At 31.2% G+C, this 25,850-nt stretch overlaps 1 protein-coding gene and 1 long non-coding RNA gene across 6 annotated transcripts; one reads left to right on the top strand and one right to left on the bottom strand.

Moving 5' to 3' along the window:
* Nucleotides 1–6,879: 6,879 nt before the first annotated feature.
* On the top strand, nucleotides 6,880–13,546 carry LOC122308851 (LEAF RUST 10 DISEASE-RESISTANCE LOCUS RECEPTOR-LIKE PROTEIN KINASE-like 2.2). 4 transcript variants are annotated; one of them, XM_043122119.1, is made up of 6 exons: nucleotides 6,880–8,059; nucleotides 8,694–8,747; nucleotides 10,584–10,619; nucleotides 11,673–11,711; nucleotides 11,943–11,975; nucleotides 12,236–13,546. In XM_043122119.1, exons 1-6 carry the CDS (start codon nucleotides 7,150–7,152, stop codon nucleotides 13,351–13,353), a joined length of 2,190 nt encoding a protein of 729 aa, XP_042978053.1. In that variant the 5' UTR covers nucleotides 6,880–7,149; the 3' UTR covers nucleotides 13,354–13,546. The 4 variants fall into 4 exon arrangements, with proteins under 4 accessions (XP_042978053.1, XP_042978054.1, XP_042978055.1 ...); XM_043122120.1 differs by lacking the exon at nucleotides 11,673–11,711; XM_043122121.1 differs by lacking the exon at nucleotides 8,694–8,747 and having other exon boundaries at nucleotides 6,882–8,059.
* Nucleotides 13,547–17,756: 4,210 nt separating this feature from the next.
* Nucleotides 17,757–20,988, bottom strand: LOC122308853. Of its 2 annotated transcripts, none has more exons than XR_006242261.1 (2): nucleotides 20,711–20,988; nucleotides 17,757–20,558 (listed from the first exon to the last, which is right to left on the bottom strand). It is a non-coding gene; the product is annotated as an uncharacterized LOC122308853 (long non-coding RNA). The 2 variants fall into 2 exon arrangements; XR_006242260.1 differs by having other exon boundaries at nucleotides 17,757–20,459.
* Between the last annotated feature and the right edge of the window lie 4,862 nt (nucleotides 20,989–25,850).

Genomic DNA, 25,850 nt, shown 5'->3' with positions numbered 1-25,850 from the left:
CAAGAATGCTAGAACCAGCCACTTGGCTCTCAGCCACAAAATTGTTTGGTCACAACTAACGCTCTATCTAGGACCATTCTACAATATCACAAGGCATGGGAATCTTCACCTTCCACTAGAACCATACCCACAAAGTCAATAGTCTTCAACAATCGACATTATCTCGCATAAGCAAATGGATGCTTCACTATGCCAAAAAGTCCTGAGAGAGTCTGTCAAAAGTACTCCATCCCAATTTTTAATATGGTTCATAGGGGGCCGGGAGGGCGTGTAATCTGGATAGAAAAAATGTGACCGAGTGATTGATCTAATCCAATTTCTGAACAAATAAGTACATGTCGTGTATAAAACGATGCATTAACGTGAGCTGATTTCTTTTTGTATTTTCTTCACGTGAATCACACGACAAAGGCAATTGACTCCAACATGATGAGCTGTCGCAGCCGACAAACCAGTCCTAGTACCACCAATAATAATTTTGCATCGTCTCTCACACTACGCGCAATTGACTCCGTCTACCCATGTAATTCTTTTTCTCGTGAACTTCTCTTGAACGCGGGCTTATGTTACTGATTACAGTTTATATGTATTCTTTTCTTCGTCACGACTCCTATGAATTATTCTAATATTAAGAATGGATCTAGGTTAATTTTCAAATTCTTCTTTATCTCAATATTTCGAAAAGTACATATATATATATATATACATATATTTCTTTTTTCTTTTTTCTTTTTTTACCGTGGAGCGAATGTGATGGATGTGTAGCCTGTAGGAGTCGTGCACGATAGAGTAAATGTCTTGGAGATCATTACAGGACATTTTTATAAAGATCCTAATATTTCTTGTACAGACCTCCGCAATGTATTGTCATAAGGATCGGATGTGCAATCCCCATATAATATTGTTCGGAAAAAGTTGGCCCCACCTTTAAGAAGTGACTTTCTCATATATATAAATAAATATTATATATATAACGGTTGATGTGCTATATTTCTCTAATCATACTAGTTAGCATATCACATTTTAAATGTTTCCATTTTGTTGAAATTCTATAAGTCCGGTTTGGCTCTTATGAATTCTTATCTCAAACTCAAAATTCTCATATCATCATTATAATTTTTTTAAATTATCATACAAAATATAATAAATAATTCAATTTTTCTTAACTTTTTTCAAATCTCAAAAAAATAATATTATTAAAATATAATATTTTAATATTTCATCTTAAAAGTCAAAATTCTCATCTTAAAATTCTCACTTACCAAACCATACCGTCTATCACAACAGATATTGTGATTGAGGATAACAAAATACCATATGAGAAGTAGAAATATTGCTAAACAATAAACAAATACCAACAAATTAAAGCTTTGAAAGTTAGGTAGTTATAAAGTGTAACTATAATTCCAAACAAATCAAAATGGGGACGATAGGTAGTGAAACAATAGCAAGCATTGTTTTCTTTTCATTATTTTGGTGATTTTCTTTCTAGGATGGCATGGCATGTGGCCGCAATCCCGGTATTAATTTGTAATAACATTTTTTATATATAAATGGTGAAACCATGTATCCCAATATTGTCAATATTATCACCAAGTTAATAGACCGCTTGGTGACTGCAAGCTATTTTTGTGTAAAATTGCAAGGTCATCTTTGGGGTTTAGACTGTATGGATAAATTGGATATTCCTTACATTTAACATTAACGTGATTTGTTTTTTCTTGATTTGTTGTTTGGAAATTGTAAGTATGGTTGTTCTTCCATTACAGCGAAGAATTCTCAATAATAAGAGGCCGTGACCTCGCCCTTTTTTTAATTAAAAAAAAAAATCTTGAATTCTTTCAAATCATTTACTGTTCTTTATTTAAGAGTTGATCTTTTGCTTCTAATTTTTGCTTTCCTCACATGTTCTCCGTAACTGCTCGTCTAATATACAATCTCCTTGTATTTATAGCTTGTATATTGGATTTACTCATTTCTGATTTGCTGTTGTGATGTCTATGGAGAATTTGATTCTTTTGCATTGATTTGGCTTTGTTCTTAATTAAATAAAATATAAATTCCACCCCATCCATTCCTTTTATCGTTGCTAATAGTGAAAATCACATCCCTTTGAAGCAAACACATTGTAATAATCATATTTAATAGTAAAAATTAGATTCCTTAATAAATCAGACTCTTTGGTCTGTACAACAATCTTGTAGGTAAACCTTGAAGTATTTATAGATCAGCAACCTTAAAATCTAAAGTGACATCGAGTCAATTCAAAGAAATCTTTCTAGGATATGAGGATATTTTGAATGATTCCAATTAATTTAATTTAATTTAATTGATTTCATATATTTTAATTAGGAGTGGCAATATATTACACTATCCGTTAACCCAACAGAAACACGACACGATAATAGCGAGTTAAGATTTAGTCTTAACGGGTTCGGGTCACAACGGATTGACCCGTTAAGACACGATTGCTTAACAAGTTGATAACAAGTTAACCAGTTTTGACCCGTTATGACCTGTTATGACACGTCAAGAAAGTTGAAATTACAATTATACCCTTTACCCAGAAGTAAAATTGTTAGAATTTTAATTTCGATATTTTTATTATTTAGATTGTAATTTTAGACTTGTAGTTAGTTTTATAATTTTTATAGATATTGTGATTTTAACATTTATAGAAAATTATATTAAATTTAATTAAGTCAAACATGTTAATTTCAGGTATATTTAACCTATTTATATAAACATTTTAAAACGGGTCATATTGTTTCGTGTTAACCTATTTAGTAATATTCACTAATGGGTTAAAACGGGTTGACACGACACGACACGTTACATTAATGGGTCGTGTTAGGGTTTGAGATTTTGACACGATAAACTTAACGGGTCGGGTTAGGATTTACCTATATAGTATAATATACATGCTTTCTATTAACACGATTTGACACCTCTAATTTTAACTCTCTTCTTTTCTCATAAGCACCCACGGTTTTATAAGTATTGCAAAAAGCTGCATGTATAGAAGGGTAATTTCTATTTAATTTCCATTGTTGCTTCTTTTTCCAGCCGTGTATATGCATTTGTTTTGTTCTTATTTCAAATAAACATTATTTCCGTTATTTGTGATCTCTATTTTAATTACTTTTTTTTTTTTTGATTGGTGGTTTCTGTTTTAATTACTTAGATAGTGTCTTTTGTCCACCTTGGAAGTTTAGCTTTCAACTAAAGAAATTTTACAATATTCAAACATAAAGAACATGTATTTAAATACAATCTGGCTATCTCTTAAATCTAAATGAAACAAAGAACACCCACCAAATTGTACCATTTATATTTATTTAGCATACTTCCTATTTTTCCTGGTTTATCATATTTTATTTCTATGTTAATAATGCAAAAATTCCAAATTTATTCCATGCAGGACCATTTGCTCTATTTGCAAGACATGGCAGCTGCCCAGACTTTAAAAAAAGAAAGGATTTTCAACTGACTGCAGACCTAGACCAGTGAAAGCACCAAAGCAACAAAAAATTCAACATCATTTCCATCCATGCATGTAGTAGACGAAACAACATGACTCTGGAATGCATACATATATTTGGTGAGAGGAGTGAGAAATGAATACCGTAGTGTACGTTTGGCTAAGTTACTATACATCCACATATTTGATAAGTTACAGTAGAAAATGTCTAGATCTATATAGACATGTTTAATTTGATGCGGGGTATTTTAAGTGTCTTGTTAACTATAAATTTGATTAAAATTGAATTAACCAAGTCAATGAGAGTGCTTTACAGTCACTTTCAGGGTCCTACAAAATATTTGTATATTATATGTTGCTCTTAAGATTAAAACTACAACTTATATTTTTATGTGTTGCTGTTTTTATTAGACTTATATCAAGCTATAATCTGTTTTGATATACCTATCTTTTACTTGGTACACAAATAGAATGAAATTGTTATGTATTTCAATCACATTTTCTTTATTAGTAAAAAAAAATTATTAACACTAATTTTTCCTCAACTAGGAGAACGTGCGTCACTGGACCACTAGTTTTATATATAAATAATGTTATATATAATCGTAAAATATATAAATACAGCGTAATCATTTTGAAAATGAGTGGGATTTACAATTAAAAAAATTAATTTTTTTAAAAAAATTAAAAAATGAGTGAGAATGTTTTATTAAATTTTAAAAAATTAAAGAAAAAAAATTTAAATAAAATAATTTTTAAACTAAGTATTATATTAGAGTTTGTGAAAATAAATAAATAAAATTAAAATATTTTTTAATATAATTTTATTTTAAAATTTGTCTAAATTGTATTAATTTTTATGTTTGAGTAATGATTAAATAAAAGAATTAAAATTTATTAATAAAAAATATTTCGTGTTTGAACAATATTTAATAACAAAGTTATAAAAAAAAATTTAAAATTTTAAAAATTTTCATATTTGCGACAGGAGAGCGGTTGAAAGAATATAATCGCGTGATTCTTATCCAATTCCTGAATAAGAAAAAAGCTAATCTGCCGCGTAATACATACAGTTTCAGGTTGACCGTTGGTAAAAAAAAAAAAAATGATTTTATGTGTATTGATATATTTTTTTATTTTTTAAAAATATTTAAATATATTAAAGAGACGTGAAAAAAAATAAAAGAAGAGTTGAAAAAGCATCTGGCGTGTATAAAACGATGCATTAACAGGAGCTGATTTCTTTTTGTATTTTCTTCACGTGAATCGTGAATCACACAACAAAGGTAATTGGCTGCAACATGATAGCATGCACAGTCGCAGTCTACCTAATTTCGTAGCAAACAAGTTGGCCGACAAACCAGTACTATCCGTAATAATTTTGCATCGTCTCTCACGGTACGCGCAATTGACTCCTTCAACTCATGCAATTCTTTTTCTTGTCAATAGGACGCGCGCTTATGTTTACTCCCCCTCTTGTACCTACCTGCATGTAGTTACCCCTAATGGTCCCCTATATCTGCATTATGAAACATATCACATGTTTCTCTACAGACGGCCGTGGAAACAACGGCCTCTCTCCAATTTCTGAACAAAAAGGTATGCGTGTATAAAACGATGCATAATTAACAGCTATTTTCTATTTCGTTTTCGTCTTCATTCGAATGATGAATTGGCACGAGAAGGTAAGTGGCTATAATAATATCATGAGTAGTCGCAATCTGTATAATTTCGTAGTAAACAATTTGGCCGACAAACCACTTTCCACTACCAATAATAATTAATTTGGACTCATCTCTCACAGTAATCACAATTCACTCCGTCAACCCATGCAATTCTATTTCTTGTGAACATTAATTCTTGAACGCGGGCTTATGTTTACTCCTCCTGGACCTGAATGTTTGTCTACAGTAGTAAACAATTAGACGTACGCTGTGGAAACCACGACCTCTAGATCTCCCTAATCCTCTCTCTTTCTCTGATCTCCCTCCCTGGCTCTCTCTGTTAATTATTGATGACAAGAGGAATGACAGCCTTCCCTGCTGGACTCAGGATCCTTATAACTGTTCTGGTCCTAGTCCAACTTGTTCCTCCAGCTTCTAGTCTCAATGATACTCATAATAATTACTAACACTATTTTTTCCTCAACCAGCAGAACGTGCCTTCACCACTAATTTTATATATAAATGGCGAGGAGGCTCTTATCCTACGGCACTGTTAAAATTAAGAAGATGACGGGGACAGAATAATCTATCGTCAATAAAGTACTCTTTCTCAAAATTAAGAAGATGACGGAGCTAGCCGTACATCTCTCAAAAAGTCAGTAGTCTTCAACAATCGACATCATCTCGCATAAGCAAACATTTCTTGGATGCTTCACCATGCCAAAAAGTCCAGAGAGAGTCCGTCAAAAGAACTCCACCCCAATTTTTAAAGATATGTTTGAATGTTTCCAGTATCTTTAACATTTTATAAATATTAGGGACATAATTTGAATGAGAATGTTTTATTAAATTTTAAAAAATTAAATAAAAAGAAGTTAAATTAAATATTTTTTAAAATAAATATTATATTAGAGTTTTTGAAAATGAATAAATAAAATTAAAAAATTATTTGAATATAATTTTTTAATATTATTTTATTTTAAAATTTGTCTAAATTATATTAATTTTTATGTTTGAGTAATGAATAAATGAAAAAATTTAAAATTTAAAAATAAAAAATATTTCATATTTGAACAATATTTAAGAACAAAGGTATAAAAAAAATTAAAATTTTAAAAAATTTTCATATTTGCAACAAGAGACGGGTAATCAAAATGAGATGGTGTGATTCTTATCCAATTTTTGAATAAGAAAAAAGCTAATACGCCGCATATATAATACATACCGCTCCATAGCTGGTTAATTTATTTAATGATTAAAAAATAATTTTAAATATATTAATATATTTTTTTATTTTTTAAAAATATTTAAATATATTAAAAATGTGAAAAAAAAATTAGAAAAAACAACTTGCGTGTATAAAACGATGCATTAACATGGACTGGTTTATTTTTGTATTTTCTTCACGTGAATCGTGAATCACACAACAAAGGTGATTGGCTGCAACATGATGAGCATGCGCAGTCGCAGTCAATCTAATTTCGTAGCAAACAAGTTGGCCGACAGACCAGTACTATTAACGATAATTTTGCATCTTCACTCACAGTACGCGCAATTGACTCCGTCAACCCATGCAATTATTTCTTCTTTAACTTCACTAGAACGCGGGCTTATGTTTACTCCATCTCCTGTACCTGAATGTTTGTCTACAGAGAGTTGTGGAAACCACGACCCCTAGATCTCCGTAATCCTCTCTCTTTCTCTGATCTCCCTCTCTGGAGCATGCGCAGTCGCAGTCAATCTAATTTCGTAGCAAACAAGTTGGCCGACAGACCAGTACTATTAACGATAATTTTGCATCTTCACTCACAGTACGCGCAATTGACTCCGTCAACCCATGCAATTATTTCTTCTTTAACTTCACTAGAACGCGGGCTTATGTTCACTCCATCTCCTGTACCTGAATGTTTGTCTACAGAGAGTTGTGGAAACCACGACCCCTAGATCTCCGTAATCCTCTCTCTTTCTCTGATCTCCCTCTCTGGCTCTCTCTGTTAATTGTTGATGACAAGAGGAATGACAGCCTTCCCTGCTGGACTCATGGTCCTCTTTATAGCTGTTCTGGTCTTCCTCCAGCTTCTTCCTCCAGCTTCTAGTCTTAATGATACTCATGATAACTACTCATGTGTTCCTTCTTCCTGTGGCAATATCTCCAACATCAGCTATCCATTTCGACTGAAAGGGGATCCACCGAAGTGTGGAGACACAAGGTATGAGCTCTCATGTGATGAGAACAGCCATACGTTGTTATCTTTCAATGGTAGTAGATACTACGTAAGCCAAATCAATTACAACAACTACACCATCCGAATTGTAGACGCAGGTATTCAGGAGGATAATTACTCCCTCACCCCTCGTTATTTTCTAAACCATCGTTATTTTCTAAATTATTTTGGAATTAGGGATTATGTTGAATATTCAACATATGTACACGCGAGCTCAACTGGGGATTATGTTGAATATTCATATTCAACATCTGTGAGAAGACAAATATTCGAGAAAGAACTATCACGAGTTGTGGTTATTGTGAATTGTGAAAAGCCAGTGGCTCCGAGTTCCTCTTTCTATCTCGTCTCGATTTCTACGAATTGTTCTAATATTAATAATGGATCTGGATCTGCTTCCAACTCTTCTTTGTCTCAATATTCCAAAAGGTACCTATATCTTTTTGTTGAAAAGTATTATCAGAACATCAGTGTGATGGATATGGAGGAGTCGTGCATGATAGAGCAAATGTCTCTGATATCGTGGCCAGAACAAATTAATGGAGATTCTAATATTTCCTATACAGACCTCCGTAATGTATTCTCATCTGGTTTTGAGCTTTCATGGTTCTACCCAATTTATTGTGGAAACTGCAGTGGCTTTTGCTACCTCGGTGACGATAATCAAGCTCATTGCAACCCATGGTCGGGTGAGTAATAAATTTGAGATCTAAATTCTAATGAGATATATCTAGTCATTATATATGTTGGTTTGGCAATTATTGAAGTACTTCTTCCCTGACTGAATTCTGATTAGCACCGTACGTCATTTGAAACATTCTAGGGTTGATTTTCATAGTGATATATTTATTGGTGTTATCAATTTTTCTAGTTTTAGTGCTAGCTGATGGATATGTTGATTTTTTTCATGTTAGACTGATTGATGTATATAGCCTAGTAGGTACCCGACATGACAATACTAATTTAAAGGGATATATACGTGATAGGGGCTATAATTAATATTTTTATTTGCCGGAGTTCTTCTGATATTTAATTGAAGATGATTACTTAGTCTACATAGGACTAGAATTACAAAAGTGATTTTATATTAGAATGTGTCGGTCAGTTTTCTTTTGAGTTGATGCCGATTATTGCAAACGATATTTCCCGGGTGATCAGTACTAATAAATAATTCTAATGATATTACATATATATACATATATAGGCTCTATAATTATTTGCCGGAGTTCTTCTGATCAAGAGCTAGCATTATAATGACCTGATTTTTAATTGAAGATTCCAGACTCTAATATTAATTATACCATTTTTTGTCAAACCATGCAGGCCGATTTACTTTCGCTACTTTCTTACAATATCTGTCATACGTTAGAATTGTAGGTGAGTTTTCTATCTCCATATATAAGATGTTAGAATATCATGTGTAATATAGCATTGATTGGTACGTACTGGTAACACAAGCCGGTACGTATAACCTTGTTGGATTAAACCTTTTTTACATGTCAGAAAAAAAAAATGAACCAAATGAAGGGGCAATTTTCAAATTTACGAACAAACGTCTACATATAGGAAAATGATATTATTACTACTCAACTACAATTAATCTACAACTCTTTTTATATTTGATTTTTTTTTAATTTTTTTTTTTTTACTTAATGATTAAGGAAGTGAGTATTAATAAAATTATATTTTTTTAAAATTTTTTCTTAATGATTAAGGATGTTAAAAAAATACTTAAAAGAAAATGAAATAAAAATAAAAAAATTTGAAATGCACATGAATGGTAGATTAGTTATAGTTGAGTTGGTGGTGTATCATTGTCCCTACATATATATAGGACTAGTTTTACAAAAGTGATTTTATTATATTATAATGTGTAGGCCGGTCAGTTTTCTTTTTAGTTGATTTCTTTCTAAGTCAAGATTTTGCAAAGTCAGCCGACAACTGATCCTTTTTAAAAGGTTTTTATTTTTTATATTTTATATTTTTAATAAATTAATCACGTGACACTTATCTAAGAGAGTTATCTAAATAGTAAGTTTCAGATTGAAGGTTCCTTAGAGCACTTCTAATGACTCTTGTAAAATATATTTTCCTTCAAAATATAAAAAAATGTTCTTAAAATGTTGCTCCATTAGATTTTGTATTTTAAAAATATTATACATTTTACTACAGTGATCCCTCTATATGTAGATGATCCTATTCATCAAATGTAAACATTTTTAATTATTTTCTCTTTTCTCCTCATGTGACTTTCCATTTCCTCTTTATGTGTAAACATTTTTAAAAATATTTGAAATGAATACAAAAGAATAAAAAATATAATATTTAAATGATATGAAGAAAAAATCAATAAGCTGATGTATGGTATATTGTAAAAATCAATATAATATAAAATAAAAAAAGTAGATTTTGGTGATGTATTTTGAAGGATATGATAGAGAAGCTATTAAGCATGCTCTTAGTACGTAGTAACACAAGGTAGCTACTATGTACGTATAACCTTGTGCGTGGGCATAAGTGATCTCAAACTGTTGAATTAAACTTCTTTCCCATCTAAGAAACAATTATTAATAAAATAAAAGGACAAATTTCAAATTTATTAAATAAGTAGCTTCCCCTCTTTAATGAAAATTTGAAGATTACATCGGCTATATTTAAATATTGAACTGAGTTGAGTTTTTTATAAATAGTATTAAATTTAAATAGTTGAGTGAGTTTTATGGAACCCACCTAAGATGGATTTAGATGTACTTATATATTAAGATGAATTTAAATATATTTATAAGAAATTAAAAAAAATTGTTAGTCCTGCATGTAAAGAAGTGTTGAATTGAGTGATATTTAGTTATTTGAGAGTTGTGTGTTTGAGTATTGGGTTATGATTAAATTTAAACTCGATTCAAATAAACTCAGCTGCTTCCATGTTCCAAACGTAGCCGTCTGCATATATATAGGACTAGTTTTACAAAAGTGATTTTATATTATAATGTATTTGTCAGTTTTCTTAAGAGTTGATTTCTCTGAAAAATTTTCTTTCCAATAAGGTTTTTAATTCAATGCATGCTCAAAAGTTGTTTATATTTATTGACAACATAAATGGATCATAAAGCTGTTTATATAGTTTCGTTAAATCTGGACTGTTTCGATTATTTAAATCACTCTTTAGTTTCTATATAAATTAACTAATCACTTACCTTTATTTCTTTTCTGCAGTTCGGCTAGCTTATTTTACTGGATCATGGGCCATCGGTAAGAATATTATGTATCTCTCTCATCTATCAATTCTCTTTCGTCTTGTAACAAATCATTCCTTAAGCAATGAAACATGAAAACAGTTTAAACATGTAGATAAGATAAGATATATTAATTACATGCACATGCATGCATGCATGCATACATACATATATAATGATTTCTGCAGGCATAAAATGTGCAATTCCGCAGCAATATATAAATTAGAAAAAAGCTGGCCCAACTTTAAAAAGTAACTTTCTCATGGCATGCCCACTTTTTTTTTTTTTTTTTTTTTTTTTTTTTTTTTTTTTTTTTTTTTTTTTTTCAGAAGGACTACCCTAGACTTGCATGTCCTAGATAGACTTATATCTAACTTTCTAACATTACTTACATAAATAAAGTATTATATAGTTATAATATATCTATATATAATTGTTGACGTGTTATATATCTCCAATCACACAAGCTAACATGTCACATTTTAACTGTCTTTCCATTTTAATAAAATTCTATGAAGTCCCTTAAAACATGTCACAACAGATATTGTGATTGAGGATAATAAAATATAGTACAAGAAGTAGAATTGCTAAAAACATAAATAAATACAAACAAAAGCTTTGAAAGGCCGATTATCACACCCCTGCATCTGGGGTGAACCCTTTACCCTGAGGTCCATAATAATAAGAACTTAAAGGCAAAAAGTCCTCTAAAATCAAGTGTCGCAAAAATTATTCTATGTATAATAAACTAAATACTAGCAAAATTTATCTTAGCTTAGTGAAATCTACTTATGCCACTTGGCACTAATCTCATATTTCTCTTATAATCTTCTCACGTGGCATCTGCTCCAAATGTTATAACCATCAAAGTTAACTAAAAAAATGGTGGAGATAAAGGGTGAGTCCACCAACTCAATAAGCAGCGAACCTATAATAATGTGTAAACAAAAGCCAGCTATAACATTATGGCTTGATTGTTAATTGTTGATTTCAGATGCTGATGTACTGACATTGTTTTTCTTTTCTCTTTTTTGTTTTTTTTGTTTTTTTTTTTTTTTTGTCAAACTAGGTCGGTTCAAACTAATAGGAAGAGAATCGATATTTTTTGGTGAGTTTTCTATATCAGAAAGATATGAGATGTATAATGCATGTATAATTGGATGCGTTTCGCTTCGTGGATCTGATCAAACTGTTGGATTAATGCATTCTGAACATTCCTTTTAGATCTCACTAACGATGAATGCATTCTAAGCATGCATGTTTGTACATTTAATTCTTTTACTTCAGTTCTTGGCTAAATTTTAATGGAGATTAATATTTTTTGTAACAACTTTTGCAGTTGTAATGGAAGTAATAATTGGATTCTTGCTCGGTAAGAATCTTTATCTCTTGCTTTTTTATCTCTTTTAATTGTTTTAGCAAATCGTTCCTTAAACTACGAAACAAGAAAATAGTCGGGACATAATATTAAATTGACACTAAACAGAAATAGTATTGTTCCTAACCAAAAGAATTTAAAAGGGCGTTAGGCACTCCTAATTAAATATAACACAATGCTGACAACAAGTAGAGTATTGGTACTACAACTATAAGATCCCTTTCTTATAATTACTTTTGTGATTTCCTTTCCAGATTGGCGTGTGCCTTTTAGCGTGTTAGGCACTCCATTTGTGATTGCATTTTTGATATATAAATGGCGAAGGAGGCACTTATCCATGTACAACGCTATTGAAGAATTTCTACAAAGCCAAAATAACCTCATGCCAATAAGTTACTCCTTCTCAGAAATTAAGAGGATGACCAAAGGTTTTAAGGAAAAATTAGGTGAAGGAGGATATGGCACAGTATTTAAAGGAACACTTCGAAGTGGATATCTTGTGGCAGTAAAAATGTTAGGCCAGTCAAACACAAATGGGCAAGATTTTATCAATGAGGTGGCAACTATTGGAAGGATACATCATGTTAATGTGGTGCAACTTATTGGTTATTGCGTTCATGGATCAAAGCGTGCTCTTGTATATGACTTTATGCCCAAAGGATCTCTAAATAAATACATTTTTTCTTCGGAGGAAAGTATCTTCCTAGACAATGAGAAAACATATAATATTGCTCTAGGAGTGGGTCGTGGGATTGAGTATTTGCATCGAGGATGTGACATGCAAATCTTGCATTTCGATATCAAACCTCATAACATCCTTCTAGATGAGAATTTCACCCCTAAGATTTCTGATTTTGGCTTAGCAAAATTGTATTCCATAGAAGACAATACTATTTCTTTGACTGCTGCAAGAGGGACATTGGGTTATATGGCTCCTGAATTGTTCTACAAAAACATTGGAGGTATTTCATACAAAGTGGATGTTTATAGTTTTGGAATGCTCTTGATGGAATTGGTTGGCAAAAGAAAGAACCTGAATGCTTTTGTCGAACATTCAAGCCAGATTTACTTTCCTACCTGGGTGTATGATCAATTCAATGATGGGAAAGATATTGAAATAGAATGTGCTGCTGAAGAGGACAAAGAGATAGTTAGAAAGATGATCATTGTCGCATTATGGTGTATACAAACGAATCCTAGTAATCGTCCTTCTATGAAGAAAGTTGTAGAAATGCTTGAAGGAGAAGTTGAACACTTACAAATACCTTCTAGAGCTCCCCTATCATCCCCAGAAAGAGTGATAAAAGATTGTGATCAAGAAAATTCAAGTCAAGATTGGCTATCAAGTCAAACTTTGCCATCAACTTCTTAAAGGAAAAGCTAGCATCCAAGTCTTTACAGGCATGTGGATAACTGTACTCTTCTCCTATTTGGTAGACTACAAAAGATACTTTTTGTGTTTATAATTGAGTTTTATTTGAAAAAGTTAGGATGCTATTCTCAGTTTGTATCAGACATTTTTTTCCCACTTTGTTATATTGGATTGGACTATATTTGGCACTCAATAGCATTTTAACCAATAAATTAGACACTATAATTCGAGTATCATATTATATCCATACTCTCAAATTACCTGATAATTAATTACTTAAATTGAATTGAAGGCACAACATTGGAGTGTCCAAAACAAAGCAAATTTAAATACCGGAGGGCGCAGAGAAATATTGCAACGTCCTATCTTAGATTTTGGTATCATTTCCAGCTACATATATTTATTTATGTGGTATATTTTAAGTAATTTTGTTTGCCTACTGTGTATCACAAAGCAAAAGTGAGAATTCTGAAAAAATAAAGCACTCCAATTCACTAATCTATCTTGCTGCCCACTTCAAAAAATAAATCAAAATGTTTTACTCATAGCCAGCAATCCGATTATTGAGATTGATCAACAACATTTTGCAAAAGATCAAATAGTTCTACTACTCACTTATTTTTTAACAATTCTATAAATGTTATGACCCTCAACACCTGCTCAATCCTCATGTAGTTTGGTAAGTACTCTTTATAGACACACCCACAAAGCAGGTATTAATTTTGTCTCAAGTATCAAATTCGTGTTAAAATTTGACATGAAACACCTCAGTCCCCACCTTGGAAATATGGATAACTCATAGAAAGTGGGTAGATTATAAAGGTAATCAAACATTTTAAATCGTACATTGACTATTTAAACTAAAACAAAAAGATTATATCTCATATTTTATTAATACAACCTCACTTGCATTGGAGGAATACCAATTCTCACATTAATTAGTCAACGAAATCGAACTTTATAAATATAAGCAAACTTTCAATGTGTTGAAATATAGCAAGAAAGTTGAAGGTTAGTTGCCCTGTCATGGGTCATACTAAGTAGAAAATGAGTAATGACATATTTTCTTTGTAACATTGAAATTGTGCAGGTGAAGACAGAGGAGCTGGTGACTGCGGATTTTGTAGGGAAAGATGCAAGGTTCAAGGGAAGTTTCAAGTCACTAAAGGCTATGGATCATATGGACCAAAGAAAGCCTTATATATTATGTGGGTAAAGACACCTTTCTAATTGGTACCTTTTTGCCTTCGTGTGCCTGAGAATGGACCAGTACGCAAAGCGCTACAAATAATGAGGGTAAAAGAAGTTTAAAAATTACTCCTTATATCTCTCATACTTTTTGAAAAGTTAGACTATATAATATATTGAGAATTATGAGAAATTTTGATCCATTTTCTTACGTTAATGATTGTAATTAGAGAGATGTTTTTCTTCATCATTAATTCATCTCTAGTCACACAGATTGATGTGATTAATATATTTTAATCGATTTTTCATTCAAGTCATTATACTACACAAGGTATAGGATATACCTTAAGTCCTATACCTTGAGTAGAGTGTGCCTTTTAAGATATTGGTCATGGACTCTGTGTCTGAGGCAAAGACATACAGAGAGAGGGCTTTCAAGTATGAGATATTGGTTAGAGTAAGGGAGGCTTGCGTCTTTGATGCTGAAGCTATCACCATTGCTGCTAAGGTTCTTCTCGCAAAGCACTTGCACTGATTCAGTGGTAGTGATGTGTTGTTTCAAATGAAAGAGTAGGAGTTTGAAACTCCACAAGTGCACTTTGATTTACTTTGTGGAATAAGTGAAGTGTGGGACTTGGACAGGCACAATGCTTGGGCTGAACCGGTAAGCCCGAAGAGACATGATGCTTAGGCCAAAGAGGCACCACGCATGGCCATTGTGTAAAAGACTCACTTGGATGAGTGCAATGCTTCAAATTGTGATATTAAATATGTGAATTTATTGAATGTGGAATATTATATATTTTAGTGAACTATTATCTCAAAGAGATGCATTAATTCAGTAGTAGTGATGTGTTGTTTCAAATGAAAGGGTAAGAGTTCGAAACTCCACAAGTGCACTTTGATTTACTTTGTGGAATAAGTCAAGTGTGGGACTTGGACATGCATAATGCTTGGGCTGAACCGGTAAGCCTGAAGAGACATGATGCTTTAGGCCGAAGAGGCACCACGCATGGCCACTATGTAAAAGACTCACTTGGATGAGTGCAATGCTTCAAAATAATTTCAACAGAAATGTCACACCTATATATTTTAGTGAACTATTATCTCAAAGAGATGCATTAATTCAGTAGTAGTGATGTGTTGTTTCAAATGAAAGGGAAAGAGTTCGAAACTCCACAAGTGCACTTTGATTTACTTTGTGGAATAAGTCAAGTGTGGGACTTGGACATGCATAATGCTTGGGCTGAACCGGTAAGCCTGAAGAGACATGATGCTTTAGGCCGAAGAGGCACCACGCATGGCCACTATGTAAAAGACTCACTTGGATGAGTGCAATGCTTCAAAATAATTTCAACAGAAATGTCAAATAGGTGTGGTTCGAACCCAAGACCTCCATTGGGAGAAAGGTGTCCAACCACTTGACCGGGCATGTTCTTTGGTCTTTAAATGAAACAACATGACCTTTAAACTATAACTACCAGTTGAAAAGTCACAAGTTAAGAGTTGTGATTTTTCACATAGTATCACTTCATCCTCTATAAATAGATGATGGGACGATTTATTCGATTCCATTTTTTCATTTTTTCAGTCACTTACACAATTTTGTAGAGAAACTCTAAAGTAAAGTCTTCAGAATTGCTATCTGCAGTTGGTAACTTTGTTGTATCCTAGAGATGAATTGCTTGTAACCCGATAGCAAACTCTTTGGAGTGGAAGCAATTATCACTTTAAAGAAAGTGTTCTACATGTCTCAAAGTCGCATTTATTTTTTCAGATTGCTGCATCCACACAACTTTCTTCAACAACAAATACTCAAACCAAGACAATGCAATTAATATGTTGCACATAAATAAATCAAAAGTAAACATATATAGATGTATAATTAACTATGACTTAGCTGTTGTCAAGTTACAGGTGAATAGGTAACTGAGTGGCAAGTTAGAGGAGCATCAAAAGAGGAATACCAAAGATTTGCCAAGGCCCAACTTGATGTTTATCGACAAGTGACATTTGGGTGGGCTTACTGGACCCTTAGAAACGTGAACGACCATTGGAGTTTGGAGTGGGTGATCAGGAATATTGGTTATATCAAGCGTTAATACTTTACACACTTGTTAATTTGTAGGCTTCTTTATTTTTAGTAACTAGAGCTAGATGTTGATCTCCTATTATGCTGATGATTTACTCACTAATTACTCAAACGTAGGCCCCTCTAATTTATAAGGTCCAATTTGCTTACAGCATTTGACATTCTGCATACATAATAATAATGGTAGCCGAAAGCAGAAATTACGTGGGAAACGATTTGGGGTCCAAATTTTACTAGTTTCCAAACAGAAATTAATATAATTTTAAAGGGCCCGGGGTGCTTTGAAGGTCGTGATAATGAATCACACAATGACGAGAGAAGCTTTTAGCTGCTTTCAATGATGCGCTTGTTGTCCTCACCTACCATTTACCCCACACATGATACTTCAGCAACAAACCAAGTGGAGTTGATAGAAAATGAAGTGGTCGTATATCCTTTTTGAGGACATCATAAAAGTTTTGGCCATGCTCATGTTGGTGGGAAACATCAATGATTGCACAAGAAATTACAATTAAAATTCCTCTCTCTTTTTCAATATTACTCGTCATGATTGACATAATGAGATCGCAACTGAAACCAAACTCGCAATATTTTATTTACTTCACACCATTATTTCCTTCTTTTTAGTGTTTCCTTTCAAGGCCAAGTTCGATATTGAAGACTTCTTCACATCATCATAAGCATTTTGCTGGAAAAACTGACAAATAATGATATAGCCTTTTGCTGCAATAAGTGCCAGTGTGTTCATCTTTCTCTGAGTACACGTATTAATCAATCAAAAGAACAATATGCAAAGAAAAATGCTTTGGGTCTAAATTCGATGTTTTTTTTTTTTTTTACTTAGTGATTAAGTAAGTATTTTTTTAGTGATGTTGTATTTTTTTTAAAAAAATATATATTTAAGAATATAAAAAAAATGAATGAAAAAAATTAAAAAAAAACATTGCCTTATTCAATGGATTCTCGGGCTACATCCCTCTGAGTATGTAGCAGTACCCATATGCAAAAAGAGGTCTTAAAATGGCATTACAAGAAAAATAATTATATGCGACTATTTTGGCAGTCATTTTTACATGAAATAACTAGCCACAACTAGATAATTTTCTTGTAGCGCAGGAACATATGCAACAAAAACCAAAGCATCTTATTTTCTCCACTTTAACATTGCACACGTACAAATCCTGGAGACAGCCAAACATATTTGCAGAATCTCCGGCCAACATATATATAAGATATACAGACCTGAAGGAATTCAAAAGATCAGCCTAACAAACAGATTATCATGGCTGAATTTTAGGCCTGTAGTTTGGATCGTACATGTTTCCAGCATGAGAAAAAACAAGCAACCATCCTCCTGTAAAATTGGAGATCCGATGCATAGAAATTAGTATTTTATATCCATCTAAAAATCAAACCCAATAGTGTGTAAGCATTGAAGATATTGTTGTGCTAGCTTCTTAAACAAATTGTATTAATATAATATGCTTGGATTGCTAGATGGGTGCCCAACTATCAACAAATTAAGGTAGACAGATATTTTGGTTGTGATTAATTAGTAGGTACTGCACGCATATATATATGGCTTGGTCTCACGGGTCATTGTAGGAGAAGCGCGCAACTTGTATATATTTATATATATCTATCTATAATAAAAAGCATCTATGCTTCTGCTACAGTAATGAACAGTGCAATCCCATTCCGTTTCCGTGTTTTATGTCTTCACTCTTTGCTTCAATTTGTGCATTTCATCCGTGCAAAAGTCTTTAAATTCATTGGTTGTGCAGTCTAAATACGCCGGTTGCATTGGTACCAAGGCCTGCTCTTGTCCCCTCTTGTCACTTATCAGTGCATGCGTATAGAACCTCCTTCAGTTGGTCAGTGCATGGCTGTAGTTAATTGTGAGTTTTGCATGCGTATAGGTAATTGTGACTTTTACATCTGTAACATATGGAATCACAAAAATCATTAAAAAAAATATTCTTAATCTGGATAAAAAAAAATAATTAAAATCTTAAAAACAAATAAAAAAATCCTGCCCGTTCAGGATAAAGAAGAAAAAATTGCTCAGTGTGTAAAAGAAAAACAAATCTCATATGATTAATCACAACAAAGAAAACAGTGCTCACTACCTAAGAAGAAAAAACAAGTCCCATATGAAAAAATCACAAATATTTAATCCTGATAAATAAAAATGCAAGAAATAAAGAATTATAAAAACATTAAAAAGTATAGTTAATCAGGATAAAGATCCATATGATGGCATGCCTTAGGAGGTCAGTTCTACATCTACATATAAGTGAATAAATAAAACTGCATTCATTACTGCAGGAAATTTTTTTTAAAAAAATATATAGTTAATCCTGATAAATAAAATGCAAGAAATAAAAAATGCATATACAGTGGTCTGATGCTGCCAGTTTTCTACAAATAAAACGCAAGAAATAAAAAATGCATATGCAGTGGTCTGATGCTGCATATGCAGTGGTTTTCCAGTGGGTTGATTGGTTTTGCAGTGGTCTGCTGCATGCGATGGGAGTTCCTAGGAGGATAGTTCAGGAAGCCATTGCACCTTAAAAGGGTCTATGAAGATCATTTTTGTTCACCCTGCTTATGTCGTTTGGTGCTTTCTTTCAGAGCTGCACATTTAGTTCTTGGGTTATTTTCTTTACCCTACTAGCTTTTCTTTCTTCTTTCTTTCATTGTTACCTTACCCTACTAGCATTTCTTTCTTCTTCTTCTTTTTCATTGTTTCCTGCAGTGCTTAATGTTTTCTGTTCGTTTCTAATGGTGATTTCTTTTCAGGTTTTCTTGGTTGGGGACTTTCAGAGTTTTACATTTCTGATTTTTATCTTTGTAAGTCTATCTTGTGGTTTACTTATTTTGTTATCTTCCACTTTTCGATCCCTTTCATTTGCTATTGTCAGATTTATCAAAGATCTAAAAATAAAAGTGTACTCTTTCTTTTGTGAGCTATCTTGACAGTGAATAGGTTAAGAAAAGAAAAATGTGATGTTTTGTCAGTGATATATCTAAAGCTAGGAGCAAAAACAGAATTAGATAAACATCCTAGGGTGAGGATCTAAAAATAAAAATGTGTTCCAATAATAATGTATTTATCAAAGATCTAAAAATAAAAGTGTACTCTTTCTTTTGTGAGCTATCTTGACAGTGAATAAGTTAAGAAAAGAAAAATGTGATGTTTTGTCAGTGATATATCTAAAGCTAGGAGCAAAAACAGAATTAGATAAACATTCTAGGGTGAGGATCTAAAAATAAAAATGTGTTCCAATAATAATGTATTATGTTTTTGTTGGCTATCTTGATAGTGAATAGGTTAAGAATAGAAAAGTAGTGTGAAGTAGTATGATGTTGTGTCATTGGAAATTAAAAAAATTAAAAAAAAACTACAAAAAAAAAAATGGAACAGCAGTTAAACCAGATGAACTAATCACAGACCCAAAACCCAAGACAGACCCTAATCCATTTAACCCAAGAAGCCATATAATTCCAAGAGCCAACAGCATATAACATACCCAAATAAATAAATAAAACCCCATAATTAAAAAAAACCAGATGAACTAATCACAATCAAACTAGATGAAGTAATCACAGTCAAACCAGATCAAACAACATGCTCAATTTATAGGAGTCACTCATAAACCCACAACTCTAGAAATTAAATAAATATTTATATAATTCCAAGAGCCAAACAGTAATAAGAAGAAGCAAAACATATCTGAGACTCGGGCTTGTATTTTTCGACCCTCTAATACATATCCATGGCTAATTCCAGGATTGCTGATTTCTTAGCTGAGAAACCCTAGCCCTACAAAAAAAAAAAAAAATACTAACAAGTTTCAAAACGAAAAAATACTAACAAGCCATCTTTAGTGGAGTTTCCGGCCCGTTACTTCAACGGCACAACCTATCAAAGTGTATGAAGAAAAAAACAAACCCCTAGACCATTAAAGGAAGAGAGAATCCTAAAAATCACATGAAATGCAAAAATAAATCCATAAATCAAACCCTAAAATCCAACAGAAACTCGTATGTGAAATGCATAAATCAAAAATTTACCCATTTAAAGAGAAGACTGCGTGAGAGGGAGGGCGTAGTGAAATCGGCACTGCAAGTGGGAGGGGTGGGGAAATCGGCTGTGAGAGATGAGTTGATCTTGTTGGAATCAGGTTGGGGGACGAATGAAAGGGGGCTGGGAAGGGACGAAAGCTCAAAAAGTTAGCTAGGGTTTTAAAACAACCCACGTGCACGTGTCTATGACCATAAAAGACCAAAGAACCCCTCACGCTGCATGTCCATCCAAAACAAAAGACTCCAAAAAAAAAAATTAAACTTACAGCGTTGCTTCCGTAAAATCTAAAATGAAAAAAAAAAAAAAAAGGAAAGAAACTGACCCAAATGCATATCTTTCATCAAGCCAGAGAGAATCTTAGAGAAATCAAAGAAAAAATGTACTGCTTTTGAAATGTCAAAGCTTACTACGCTTTTCACTTTATCTCTTCTCTCATGCTTTGCATTTCTTAATCTAAAATAAAAAATAAAAAAAGAGAAATAAAAAAAATTAAAAAATAAAAAATATAAATAATATGTTGTGCATATTAAGAAATATTATTTAATTAAATTAAAATTTTTAAAATTATGTATAAACTATATTATTAAATAATTTTAATCACAATTCAAATTTATACATTTTAACTATTTTTTTCATTTAAAATAATAATAATAAAATGAAATAATTCAAATATATTTATTCTAAATATATATAATATATAATAATTCAGTTCGTTACTGCCTAAAAACACAAATTTCAGTTGGCGTGGACATGAACTACTTGGCGCGTAGTTCAAATAAAAATTTTATTCATTATTTTTACACCACATATTATATATAATTTTTTATTTTATTTTTTTCTTTATTAAATATGTAGTGTATGGATGATGAGTAAAATATATAGAGAGCATTTACAATAGAGTTACTGAGAATAAATGGATCTCTTTTTCAGAATAAAGAAAATACAACAGAGATAGAAATATAGATAATAAAAGTATAATATATATATATAGCTATAGATGCAGATACATACTAAAATGATAAAAACCAGAGCTAAATTAACATAGGAAAAGAAGTGTATGAAAATCTTGAACCCACAATTAAAAATAACAACCCACAATTAAAACAGTTACATAAACTCCAAGAAAAAGAAAAATAGATTTCTGATTACATCCATCACTACACACGCTCGAAATAACAACCCATATGTTTCTCTGTATAATAACAAAACCCATTAAAACAAAAAATGAAATTGGTACTTTATAAAATAATTGGTACAAGAATTTCAATGTCGTCTCTATTGATGCTGTACAGGATGACACAAAATGATGGATCAGAATAAAAACAGCAAAAGATTCATATTTTGAATTGATGTTTTTGTTGGGCTTGTGTTAAACTTATCACATGTGTTGGACTATGTTATGTTTTGAACTAATGTTTTTGTTGGGCTTGTATTAAACTCATCACACGAAACTTTGCTAAAACTATCAATATTATAGATATGTATTAGATTATGTCTTATTTTGAACTAATATTTTTATATTTTAATCTATACAAGTATGTAATTATTATTCTATATTTAACTATCATTACCTTAAATATTTGCTAGATTTCACATTTTTTTCCATATGCTTTAAATTATTGATTGAAATCAATTTTTTTATGAAATATATACCTTTTTTTAAAATAATTATTTCATTAAATTAGATAAACGTGCATTGCACGTTACTTCTATCTAGTATATATATATATATATGTATATCTGTAATTCTGAACGTAAATGTGTACGTAGCTAGCCAGCTAGGTATTCGAAGCTCCTAAGCAACCACTTTGCTTAACGTTTTCTCGGCAAATTATTGAGAAGAAACAACTTGCAGCCATATATAATAGACATCTCATTTTTAAGCTGTAAGTGCATTGACATTGGCTTCATCAAAAGTCAAGCTAAATGTATAAAATGATGAATATGTGTAAATCAAAGCTGCATTGGATTCATCAAATGAGAAATGGGGAGTTTTGAGTTACAGTAAATTTATAATTTCCTTCAAATTTGAAGGGTTACTATACACTCATCAACTAATTATTTTACTACATTTTAATTCCCAACTGTTGTACTTTATTTTTCCTCTCTCATTTTTTTCCCCTACAACCTTAGTTTCATTTCAGTTTTGGATTTATGGTCAGCCCCAAGTATAAAATTAAATTATTAATGTACCTATAGTTAGTTTAATTGCTAAAAATGAAAAAAAAAATATTATTATTAAAAAAATAATATTATATTATTATTTTAATGAATTCAATAGCTAATTCAATGTGGGATTGTGGATAAGAAGATTTTAGATTTATGGAAAACTTGTACTTTTCATTAAATTTTAAAGATAATTTTGATGAAGCCAATGTGAATGCTCTAAGCCTGTTCACATGCCTGGATTCCAAAGTCTAAGGACTTGTTTGGTTTTTCATAATTTTGTCAAACTCCCACATAAAATATAATAAATAATTTAATTTTTTTAAAATTTTAAAATAAAAATTATATTAAAAAATTATATTCTAATAATATTTTTTTAATTTTTAATTTTTATCTAACTCATCTTATCTCATATCATCTCTAACCAAACGAATATGAAGCAATAAACCTGAAGAGACGTCCTAGTCATGAGTAGGCCTCGCAATTTTGAAGTGGTTGCTATAGATATTAATTTGGTCGTCATTATCGAGATGGATCAATTGGGGGAGCACCATATAGCCATTAATATTAATTACCGATGTAGCTAATGCTTTCAATATATTAATAAGGCGCTGAGCCTCAAATGCTGATCGGTGGATGTTGGGAGAACGAGATGAAATAAGAAATTTATAAATAGTAGTAAAATAATTTTTGAATAGTAGTAAAATTATTTGAATTATGAAATTTTATAAAGTTTTGAAAAATAAGAGAGAAAAAGTTAAATAAAAATATTATAAAGTTAAAATATTATTTTTTAATATTATTTTTATTTTGAAGTTTGAAAAAGTTAAATTATTTTTTATATTTTATTTCAAAGTTTGAAAAATTTGTAATGAGTAGATAATGATTACATAAAAAAAAGTTAAAAATTTAAATTTGAAAAGTATATGTTTGAGTGGTGTTTAGATGTTAATATGTAATGAGATGAGATAAGATGAAACCATCTCAACGTCCAAAACCTTGCCAGTGTTTTGGCCTTTGTTCCCACCATGACTAGTTGTTTCAATTATTTCTCTCCTACTATCCCCTTTGGTGCTAAATTTGTTACTTATTTCTAGCAAGTTTCTAATTCTTTATTTTGTTTTAGGGACTTCAAAACTTAGATTGGGGCCATTCAGCCACCATTTTCCATTTTAAATTTTATTATATTTTTCTTTGTATGTTATTGCTTGAAGAAATTATAATTGCAGTCGTGAGTGTGCAAACGTCGTACAATCACTTTGAAAAAAATGAATAAATACCAGACCTGCATAAAAAAAAATTAATTTTTTAATAATAGACCTCATTCTTTTTTAAAGTGACTATACAACGCTTACTCACTACATATATATGTAGCATTATTAAAAAAAAAAAAATTAGAATGAACACATGTATACCTCATAGTGGTGGGTGATTCTTTATTTTCCACTTTCGGTGTCTCTTTTTGCCTTTCTAAGAGCATCCACATCCTATTTCCTATCCTCATCCCTATAATTTAACTCAAAATCACCTTTCCTCAAATTTTTCCCTAAATTTTATTCATCTTTCAAAAACCTCCTACATCCCATTCCCCATCCCTATCTCTATTCTATTAAATAATATTTTTTTATTCTTTTTTATTACTTTTTTCTTTCACTTCTATTTACAAATTTAACTACTCAATATTTTTTCTTATTTTTTGAACTATTACTCTAGTGAATATTTTAAACAAAAATTTAAATTATTTTTTTGTGAATATGAGAATATTTTTAAAATTAATTTTTTTTTATATTTTCGTAATTAATTAAATTATTTTTAAAACTATTATTTAAAACTATAATAAATATGAGTATGAGAGAAAGTGTAGATGATTGGAAAATTATTTATTTGATATATTAGAATAAAATATTAATAAAAATAATTTAGGGAATGAATAGTAAGTCCCCAAATATGGGGACTTACTGTTTAGTCCCTAAACCTTTTCCCTAAAATAGGGATCCGGATGTAAGGGATATTTTGATCAAAACCCTAAAATAAATCCCAAATTATGGGGAATATGATGGTTTGGGGAACCGGATGGGGATGCTCTAAGACAAACAGAGAAACAAAGGTTAGTAAACTTTATGAAAGAATATATAATAATGCTATAACCTTATTTTGTAGGGCTAGAAGAATGCGTTAGGACGCTTAATTTAGCTGATGAATGAATATACTTCCTCCACAATATTAATTGAACCATATCTAATGAAAAGTAAGCTCCAAAGGATATGAATTCCATGATTAAAGCTAGTAAAAATTATGCTTACAAAATCTTTTGGAATCACGCAAATCTGCATATATTCCCTTCTTCTATTCTTATGTTCCTCATGTACGTTCTCAATGAACCACATCTTGAACCAAACCTTCTGTACTCTTCTCCTCAAAGTGGATGAATCGATTTTGTTAATTAAAGGATCATGAGTTGCTTTCTATATATAATTTCAAACTTATTATGTTTACCATAAAATCTATTTATCTATAGCTCAAAGTTGAATTAAAACATTCATAAAAAAGTTCAAAAATATTAATACTTTTTATACTACTGCCATAAGATTCTACATTAATAATATAAATAATGCTCGATACATTTTTAGAATATGTAATTTTTGTGCTCTTTTTAAAATAAAGTGAGGCCGATTAATAAAAAATAATTTTTTTATACGATTAGGTGAGAGTGTACGGAGTCTACAAATTTTAAAATTACAAATATTATTTTTTTATATTTAATAAATTAATTAAAAAATCATCTTTTAACTAATTTTAATTCTGGCCCCCGTGTGTATTTTGTTTGCCTATACTCAAGTTCCTAAGCTCTAACGAGTTGACACTTGAAACTGAAAATAATTAACTTGGAATTAAATGATTGGTCAATAGTGATCAATACTAACAAAAGTGAATAAAAAATCAAGAGAGCAGCCGTTAAAG

Source organism: Carya illinoinensis, chromosome 5 (genome assembly GCF_018687715.1).
Source record: "Carya illinoinensis cultivar Pawnee chromosome 5, C.illinoinensisPawnee_v1, whole genome shotgun sequence".
NCBI lineage: Eukaryota > Viridiplantae > Streptophyta > Magnoliopsida > Fagales > Juglandaceae > Carya > Carya illinoinensis.
Note: the sequence above shows the minus strand (reverse complement) of the source record. Positions and strands in the feature narration are given on the sequence as shown.

Coding starts and splice junctions, on each gene's coding strand:
- LOC122308851 (XM_043122119.1), top strand. CDS start 7,150: ATGACAAGAGGAATGACAGCCTTCCCTGCTGGACTCATGGTCCTCTTT. Junction 8,060..8,693: donor TCATTGCAACCCATGGTCGG/GTGAGTAATAAA, acceptor CAAACCATGCAG/GCCGATTTACTTTCGCTACT. Junction 10,620..11,672: donor TACTGGATCATGGGCCATCG/GTAAGAATATTA, acceptor TTGTCAAACTAG/GTCGGTTCAAACTAATAGGA.